The sequence below is a fragment of the Contarinia nasturtii genome, unplaced genomic scaffold (assembly GCF_009176525.2).
Source record: "Contarinia nasturtii isolate CC-2019 unplaced genomic scaffold, AAFC_CNas_1.1 Cnas_scaffold_187, whole genome shotgun sequence".
Taxonomy (NCBI): Eukaryota; Metazoa; Arthropoda; class Insecta; order Diptera; family Cecidomyiidae; genus Contarinia; species Contarinia nasturtii.
Window position 1 is genome coordinate 1 of NW_022197544.1, and position 10,245 is coordinate 10,245.

General features: G+C 35.0%; 1 protein-coding gene across 1 annotated transcript in view; it reads right to left on the reverse strand.

The window, feature by feature from the left end:
• Positions 1-126: 126 nt before the first annotated feature.
• LOC116352536 (myosin-M heavy chain-like) overlaps positions 127-10,245 on the reverse strand; it is a gene marked incomplete at its 3' end in the record, with an annotated part of 13,535 nt that continues 3,416 nt past the window's right edge. Inside the window, exons 3-5 of the mRNA XM_031785217.1 lie at positions 2,117-2,272; positions 488-1,919; positions 127-318 (exon numbers count right to left, since the gene is read on the reverse strand). Coding sequence (XP_031641077.1) covers positions 127-318; positions 488-1,919; positions 2,117-2,272 — 1,780 coding nt within the window. The remainder of the gene's footprint in view (positions 319-487; positions 1,920-2,116; positions 2,273-10,245) is intronic.

Below are 10,245 nucleotides of genomic sequence, written 5' to 3' on the forward strand. Positions count from 1 at the left end.
AAAAAAAGGTAAACCATTGGACTTTCGTGATAATATAATGTAAATAATTGAGAGAAATTGTGTATTGTTGGTGTTTGTGTAAGCGCGCGCATCGTGCATTGCCACCTTAAATGGATTATGACTCACCAGTATTGTGTATATGCATCGAATTTGTCTTGTAGTTTGATGAAACATTTTGCTATTTTGATTGGCTCACCGGATTGCTCCAATTCACTCAGTAATATCACACTGAAGTCGTACACTTCCTGAATATTTCCAAACAATGTGTTCAGCTCATGCGCTTCGAGATGGCCTCGCTCTTGCCAGTCATTCAAGTAGCTATTTGTGTGACAAAACAACAGAAAAAGAAGAGATTTTTTTTTGTTAGACGTTATATGATACGCGTTGCCTGCATGTTTTGCTCCACTAATTGAAACAAATGGTTTATTTGTCGCTGTCACAAAACGCAATTATTTTGAAATAATACAAAAATAATAAGTTATCTTACCCTTTGATAACTTGACCCAAATCATCGACATAGCTGCGTTCGGAGTCGATAATTTCTAAACAAGCACGTTCGGTTACAGTCAAGCTGGGACTGATAATGGCCAGTTCATTTTCGCTATGATCGGCTAAACTTTCAACGCTTGCCAAGTAGGAAATGGCATTTTGATTTGTCGAATGCTCATCGGACGCTGAGCTTGATGATGAACTTGTCGAACTAATCGAAACCGATGACAATGGACGAATTTTCGTGCGTTTTAGATCAATCTTTAGTTGACCGTTCTCTTTGTTATTGGTTGTTGATGCCTTGGTCGCTGCAGTGGTCGTCGTCGCTGTCGCTGTCGCCGTCGTCGAGTTTGTTGTTACCGTTGATTCTGCTATGGCTGTTGTTGTTGTCGTTGTCGTCGGTGATGTTGTTGTTGGTATCGATTCATTCAACGATGGCATTGTATCATCAACACCATTTTCCGCATTTATAACCGGCAGCAATATATCATTATCCATTGAGGAATTATTTATTGGTGAATGGTTTTTTGTACTCTGTTCAGTGACTTGATCATTTTTTTCTTTAATTGCAAATAATTGACTTTTTTTCGACTTGGTATCGCTGTTGTCACTGCTGTTCGATTTTTGTGAAAGTGTCGGTGAATTTTGTGCACTATCACTTAGTGACGTTGAATCATTGCCAATCGCCATCTGTTCATTTTTATGGGCAAATGAATGTATGAAACTTGTATTTTTTAAGGAAAACAATGCGGCAACAGAGCCACTGTCATCATCGTCATCATCATTGTTTCCATTCCTATTTGCATTTGATTCCCAGTCGGATTTAGGCTCTTCAATTTTTTCGACTTCATCGTATACATCGTCTGTATTGCAATTGATGTGATCTTCAATGGTTGTTGGTGTGGCAAAATCAAATTGACCACATTCGTTGATTGGCGTTTTGTCGACAACATCTTCGGATTCATCGTCATTGCTAACATTCGAATTAACAAGATCGTATAGATTGTCATCGTTTAGATTTGCGTAGGGAATTTCCGGCGGTGTAACATAACCACCGTCTGAATCACCGTCGATAACCAAGTCATTTCCAGATTGTGTCAATTTGCATGTATTCTTTGATAGCGGATGCCTGAATTTGCATCCATTCGGTGTTGATAAGTTGATTTGTGAGGATAAAAAACGTTTTCTCACACAATTTAAATTTGGATCGTCACCAGTTGTTGAATAATTTTCGTTCATATCGTCTGGATGTAACGATGTATTTGAATGCGATATGAGACGTTGTACATTTGCTGAGAGTGCACGAAAATTACGATGACGTCGATGAATCGATGGCGGTGGTAATTGTGGCAATGGTGGTGGTGCTGATTTTAATTGCTTTCCACATTCATCTAAATTTGCATCTTTCGTTCGCGGAAATCGTTCGAAATCTATTCATAGATAAAAGATAAATTAAAAATACAGAGAAATGATGAAACAGTTTTAACGCTATAAGTTTATGTAAAAAAATAGTCATGCACTTGTTCATGCAACATATGCACTTGAGAAAATTTTGTTTTATTGACAATAGAATTGGAAAAAAAATACAAACAGAAAGACAAAGAGAAAGAGAGAGAGAGAGATTTACCAAGCAATGAATTATTGTCGTAGTTTGTGTTTGTATCGATAAGAAGGGAAGATTTGCTGTGTGATAAACTGTTAAATGAACTTGTGTGATTGATGGCGGACGAGCTAAGACGATCATAATACGCAACCACCGATCTTGATATATCGATTGAGCTTCCTGTATTGGTTGTATTGTTGTTGTTATAGTTGACACGCGAATCAATAAAATAATTCGAAGAAAATTGAAGAGAGAAAAAAATAAGACAAGAAAAAAAATTTAATTAGCAAACAGAATTTCTCCGTTGAATCATCATATTTATTAGCGAAATAAAGCAAAATTCGTCTTTTTTTATGTTATATTTTGCCTTGATGTTTATTCACAATTAAACGAAATTACACATAACACGCGGAATACAGTCACAATAATGATAAGATTAAACAAGTACACACAGAGATATGGACTATCATATAGAATTCGTATATGCCATGATTAAATTAAATAGAACTCATATTAAAAAACCTCAATAACACTACAAAAAATGAAATCAAATAGATGGCAATATGTTATATTTATTTATGGCCCATATAAAATAGACGGTACATCAAACAACAACAACAACAACGACACAAATTGGTTACAACATAAAAAAACAAGCACAAGACAATTTAGATGAAAACTATTTAAGAAAATGAAGGAAAAAAAATTCAATTTTAGTTTGTGTGTGGCGCAATAAAAATGAAGAAAAATCAATCACTCATAATCAGCGCATTTAGTATTACTCGTTCGTTCGATGTTGGTTAAGTGGTCGACCTAAAAACCGGCATACATAGAGAAAAAGAGAAGTGCGAAAGAAAACTCTTGCACGTACAAACAAAGAAGCGAGCAGAGAAGAGAGAAAAAAAAGATCAACAATTGGTGAGAAATTATTCGCATGCCAGAGAGTCGCAAAAGAAATGATACAAAATAAAAAGCAGCAAACAAAACAAATAACATGCAATAAGAAATGTATTTCATTCGACACGGTTTCAATGCATTTGATCAAACAGTATCAAGTGCAAATTATAATAAATTCAATTCTTGAATTGTTTTAACATAAATTTTATTTATAATGTTGGATGGCTTGAAACACCACCTTCGGGAAGTCAACGATGAAAAATAGGTTGATTTCGGTTGATTTCAGTGTCCTTCGCACGCAACACAAAAATCAATGAATGGTTACAATAACCGTAATTACCATTAGCGTAAGTCCCAACAGCTCTGAAGGAGAGACGAGACAAACGAATAAAACGAACGAACCACAAAAAACGTGTTTGGCAAACAAACAATTGAAAGTAAATCAAAATTCAAGGTAATTTGGCATGCCGCCGATGGATTAATCCAGGAGTTAAAAATCTACAAACATGGCAAACAAGATCGTAACATAAAATCGCAACAATGCAATGACTTGAAATGAAAACCATAGCAAAAGGTCATACACAAAACATCTGCAACTTTTGACACAAACTCACTACTTTGCCAATTTTAAAAACTAGAAACAAAGCACATTCGCAAAGCAAACCAACACACACACACACACGCATGAATTACATTTGCGATTAGACATGTGAAGGTCGTTTAACTTTTTTTTGCTGTTCATATTCGTGTTTGGTATGTAAAATAACATACACATCTATCTTTTTAATATAACTGAATGATTCGCCCGTTTCACAATATACATGTGTACACCGGTTTTTGCCAATAAAAATAACCAAACAATACAATTCACATTTTTGATTTTTATTTTCGATTAAATAATATTATTTTCATGTTGTTATTTTATCTTCTTTGATAATGCGTTTACATGTAATGAATGAATGGATGGTGTACCGAAGAAGAATAAAAAAACATGCAAATAAAAAGGTTCGAATTTCCGAAATTTCACTCCTGTCTTTTGCTTATCTTTGTTATATTAATCTTGTTTGCATTTTCGAAATGAAAAAAACAGAAAACCACAAAGAAAGCTCACGATGTGTGTGTGTGTGTTTTTGCACCTTGTATATTCATGGCGCAATAACATTTGATATGGTTTGACTCATCGTTATTTCTTATTTCTTCACTTCGCTCTCTTTCATTTTATTCGGGCAGAAAACGATTCTCGCACTGCTCAATGAGTCATCATAAATTTAACTTTGATTGATCAGTTTGTATACAAACGACTGCGCCGCAAACCAATATTTGCCCAACACGTACCGCATAATCTATATTGTTGTGATGGCTCGCACATCTATCTAAATACCAGTTTCGTTGCCAAACGTTTCTTGATGAAAACACATTTCGCCGCAAGATACACATATTCGCCAAATGCAAATTTCGAATTTTGATTCATTTGCTCGGCTTCACATTATAACATGTGCAACAGAAGATTTCCATCATTTTTTTTTGTTTTTGCTTCGTTATCATGATGCGCATTCCATTTTAAACATATTATAAACATTACACGAGAAAAAAAATCATATGCCTATTTGCACACTTCAGTGAGCGCACGCGCGCACGAGCGATTACATTGCAAAATAAAATTCATCGCCAATAAATCATTGGGCGAACATGGCACACAAGCGTAACCACAACTTTGAATTGGTTTTTAACTCGTTCTTCTTGTACGTTGATAGTAATAACGGTGTTTTTCTTTGCGGCCGATTAAATGCGTTTCATTGTTTGATGTGGCAAGAGTAGAATGATTGATAAAAAGAAATAATTTGTTTTGGCCGACAAGAGAGCAAATTCAAGAGCAAAGCTAAAATGCTTTCTACTCATAAATAATATCCAAACTTGAATTATAGTTCTAATCGCCAATTTTCAAGTATTCGTCTCATGGAGATGGCGTAGAAAACGAACAAAATTCTACTTCTTAAATCGGCAATGTAATCTGCCATGGAAGACCGGTGAGAATGAATACGCAAGAGACTACGAAATGGCATCGGAATGTTGGTTTGTGCATCGCCCCTTGTTATATGTTCATTCGGTTTGGTTTAGCGTGTGGTGTAAAGATAATCATTTTTGGCTTTAAACACCATGCCTCGTTTTAGGTCTCGTTTAATTCCCGTTTTCTCGGAAAAAATGGGCATTTGAATGACAGTAGTTTTAACGCAATTCATCAGAATCAAAAGCAAACAAACATGTCTAATGCATTTCAACCGAAGAACGAGAAGAAGAAGAAGAGAGAAAAAAACGACCACTGAGAAAAAAGTCCTGTTAAATGGCGTGAATCACTATGGGATTCGAGAAATTCACAAGAAATATATGGATCGACAAAGGGCATTGCACCAACTCTTTTCTGTTGGCGTTTTTTTTCCTTCGCATTTGTTTTGTTTTTGGTTTAGCTTTAGAACATATTTCAAAGCAGCACCTCATATCGCTGTGAATAAATGCGCGCACACACACACCGTGCACAGCACAAAACACAACTATGTGTATGGCTATAGCGATATATTAAACAACTCACCAAAAATAGAAGTGGAAATTTAAAACATGTTTCGCCTTTGTTTGCCACAGTGAAAAGTGATTCCTTGTGCGCACCGTCATGACAACGACTTTGTGCGTTTAAAGCGTTACTTCTTTACTACGGTACAGCACACAAACGCACCATCCAATGAAACAATTAAAGCGTTAATTACATCAAATGAAGGCACAGCCCAACCAAAAGAAACTCTTCGCTACCAACGGCCATATTATTTTCCGTATAATTTACAATATCCATCAAGACTCTTGATTTTTTTTTGTTGCGAATCGAACACCTTTTACGGAAGCCTAACTTGGCAAACATGGTACACACAGCTCTATCTATTCAATAGACATCGACGCAGAATCTCTGTTGAAATACACAAGGAGATAGCAATAGAGAAAGAGAAAAAAAAAACATATAATTCCGTCCGAACAATGAAGACTGTGAGTCTGACGAAATAAGTTGAAAAAAATAATCGCCTTGTAAATTGTTTGCGCTTTATTATTTCTCATGTAAATTGATTTGAAGTGAAAATTTTAGTGGCGAACAAAGGCATTCAAATTGATTATTACTTGTGTCTTTTTATTTGTCATAAATGCGATGCGAAAAAAAATGAACGTATGTATATAGCGTGACAACGATTATGACAAGAGAACTGTGATCAAAGCGATAATGCAATATAAATCCAATTTAAACTGATAACAATTGAGACAACGAACTTAAGATATACACCACATTTGGAGTGTGTGTGTTGACGCTTGCTCCAAATGTCGATCATTGATCGCCCGAGAAACGAATTGAACAAAGAAAAATCGTCGGTCGCCATTAGTCTACGTAATTCTGTTTACTTTTTTTTTTATTTTCATTTAATCCAACGGCCACGAATTACTTCTTTGGAATTCTTTCTCTCTTTTTCTCTCTGCCAATTTGATGGTGTATTAAATAAAATTTTAGACTGTTCGTTAAATATTAGTTTTGCAATGCTGAAATCTCACCGTGAATTAGCTCGATTTGTAGTTTTTTCGTAATAGCCAGTGAGTCGTGTCTAACAGCTAGATAGCGAAATAATTTCAATTACATTTTTTTCGGTGGATCGGGTCAACGCGAAAAAAAGTGCCATTAAAACGTGTATGTATTAATCAAAATCTACATTAAACAGAATGGAAAAACGTTACAAGTCTAATGAGGCACATGATTAAGATCACGACCGCATTTAAAAAAAAGATGAAGAAAAAAAAAATTGCAAAGTGAAATTTTTTTCACTTGTGGCACGGCATGGCACATAAGAACGCGAACGATTGTACGGACCTAACAACAACCGAAGATAGTAGAAGTGAGACACACACACACATACTCGCACTGAAATTGTTTAGAAGCAATGAGCCGTGAAACTAGTTTCGTTGGCCGCCGTGCGCGTCCATTAAAATAGTTTTTAAAATGTCGATCCCATATCGCAATTACTTAGATATGCAAGTGTGTATTTCTCTCCAATTCCCTCCATTTAATATGTTTGGACTACTTGAAATTGTCAAATTGATGTGTACAATTGAGACCATGATAAATATAAATAGATGATGGAAACTGTTTTTTTTTTCATTTCTGTCTTGGCATTTCTTTTCACATAATTTCGTTGTTGTCATTTGTGTAAATGATGTTTTACAAATACGATTTTGAATCGAGAATCGTCAAACAAGTTTCAAAATTTCGTATCATGCTTTTATGTACGAAATGTCGTTCTCAGTCAACGTGAGTCATTCGATCTCTTTCTTTAGAAATGTAATTAACTGCTATTTCAATGTGTGTGCATTTATGTCGTTGTGTTTTGTCACATTTTTTGTTAAAAAAAAATGTGTTGCCATTTCAGTGTCAAATCGACTGAGAGGCTTGAACAATGAGTGAAATTGATATGGAAAAATTAATTTAAAAAAAATTATTCGTAGTAAATATTGAACACGTCCGTGCACACAAAGAACAAAGCGCAAAAAAAAATCACGTTGCAATTGCGCGACAAACAAAGAAATTATCTTTTTCGATTTAAATCACACTTAATTCTATGTACTGCGCATTCATTCTCGTCAATTTGGAAAAGCGATGTAGCTCATGGCATAATTTTTGTTTTCTCTCTGTTTCTGTTGCCGATTCGAGTTTTTATTCTGTCCACATCATAAAAAAGAGAGATGTATTTCGCCTTTTTCTTTGTTTGCAAACATTTGTTATGAACTCGGTGTGAATAAAATGTACAAAATATACATCTGACAAAACTATAAACGTTTTCCATTCAAATGGGTTGGTTACCTGTGTGCAGGCTATTTTTTTTTTATTATTATTGCATAAAGTGGGATGGACTCTTTTAGTCATATTATATTCGCGAATACATGTGAAATGAATATTAATTTTGTGCGACACACAGACACAAAGAGACAGAGAGAGATAGAGAGAGAGGAACCGCAATCGTATTGAATACGAACGATCGAACAAACGACAGCAAAAAAGCTGAAAAATTGCAGATCGCTGGTTGCGATTTGAAATTCTTTTTCGATCGAAGCACCCGGACAACCTTGGCTCTACAGTCCACGCACATTGACATTTTATGTCTAGTGCCGCGCACAATGTGCGCGGTACTGTTTTGAAGTGTATTTAGACAGATAGAGAACCTTTTAATATTCAAATGAATATTGCTTATGCATTTTAAACTTTTGATACAGACACACTGAACGAAAACTAGACACACAAATGCGTGACATTTTAAGTCAGATTCAACCTTAAACGCAGGAACTGGAGATAGATAGGGAATAAATAAAAATAATAACAACAATTGAACCGACGTAACAAATTAGATATATAAAAAACATGGCAATGGAATGTTGAGAAAATCGTTTTGCGCTAGAGCAACCGTGATCAATCACAACGATTGTTTCTGGTAGAAATACAAACAAATGTGCCGCATTGCAAAGATATTTGCTAACAAAACAGCAAGAACAAAACGGCAAGATCGAACTCGCACTCATATCGTATGGCCTTTTTGCAACAAAAACATCAACAACATCTAGAAATATTCTTTGCGTCACGGAAATCAGAAAAAAATATATATGAATGAAATGTATTCCCCATAAAAGTGCGGCAGCAACAGCAACAGCATCAGTTACACCCGACTTTAAATGAAGAAATATCATTTGACGAAAGAGTGATTAGTGTATTTTTGTTTCGTTTTGTTTTCACTCTTTCTCTGGCGTGCGCGCGCACACATCAAGCAATAACGATGCAAATAAAAAAATTACACGAACTGTGTTCAAAGCCCAAGTGGAGATTACTTGAAATTATACGGCTACAAAACGATTTACTTCATTTTTTTATAAAAAAAAGCAAAACAATAATCGGACTTTGTCTCAATATGAGAGACTCCGTAAATAAAACATAATTCTGAGAAATGTGTTTCAAATGCAAAAAAAGCCATGCACACTCCAAACGGCTTTAAATATATCCGTTTAAAACAATATACTAGTATTCAGAGACGGAGAATTTGTGAGCATATTGTTGTCGTTCAACAGTTCCTCGATTCCACATTCAATGACACATACACCATCGGCAAACAAATCATGGCACTTAACAAGCTATATTTTATCGCTGAAAATGAGGCGATTTGGTAACCACACAGCCAAAATATGAATTTAATTCAATTAGAAACGAATCTAATTAGTACAGCTGATAGCTTTTATTTCAGTATGTGAATTGTGAATTCGCCGTTGCGCACATATGGCGTGTGTTTAAGTACAAGTGATTCGTTCAAGTCAACGTCGATGAACCAACAAAGAATGCATATAGGCTCGTTTTCGAAATAATATGGTTACACCATATCTAATCAATTTATGGCTTTGTGCTTGACGTGAATATGCAAGCGCATTTTTTCGAAATAATCTTCTATCGCGAGTGCTCATCAAAAATTCCAATCTCCCAGAAATATGTGTGTTTTCTTGTGTTCGTGTGAGGCTTTCCACCGAATAAAAAAAAAAATATATATGAAAAAAATTAACGTTTTGTTTTTGTTTTTGATTACGTTGGCCAGTCATATTAATTGACTTGGTCTTATGAAATCGAAAAAATGCACGGGCGAGAAAAAAGCAATATGTTTTTCTGTCGAAAACACTCGAAACGAAGAAAAGAAAACTAGCTGCACTATAATCATGGAAAATTTCACATTTCTGGTTAATAAGACGAGAAAAAAAGCGCATAAATGAAAATAGGCGAGCATGAAAAATGCCGTCAGACTCGGCAGGCACAAAGGACGTAAATATTTGTTATTCACAAATCATATGATCAAAATCACATGTATGTTTTTCGATGTTTGGAGAAGAACGATTCACAGAATGCTACCTAATCATCGAATAAATAATTTCTTCTATTTGAAATTTATCAGTTCCATACTGACTTGTTTATTGATCGCATTGATCACTTAATTCCAATGTAGTGTACCACACAAAATTTACTCTGATTCATCAAATCACATACAAATCATTTTCGATCAATTACGCGAGTTTTTCTCTCTTGAATTTTATTTAATGGAACTTCAATTTTCAGTTGAAGAATGTTTATGATTCAATCAAATGAAATTAGACGAAATTATTAGAGAGAGAGAGAGAGAGAGAGAGAGAGAGAGAGAGAGAGAGAGAGA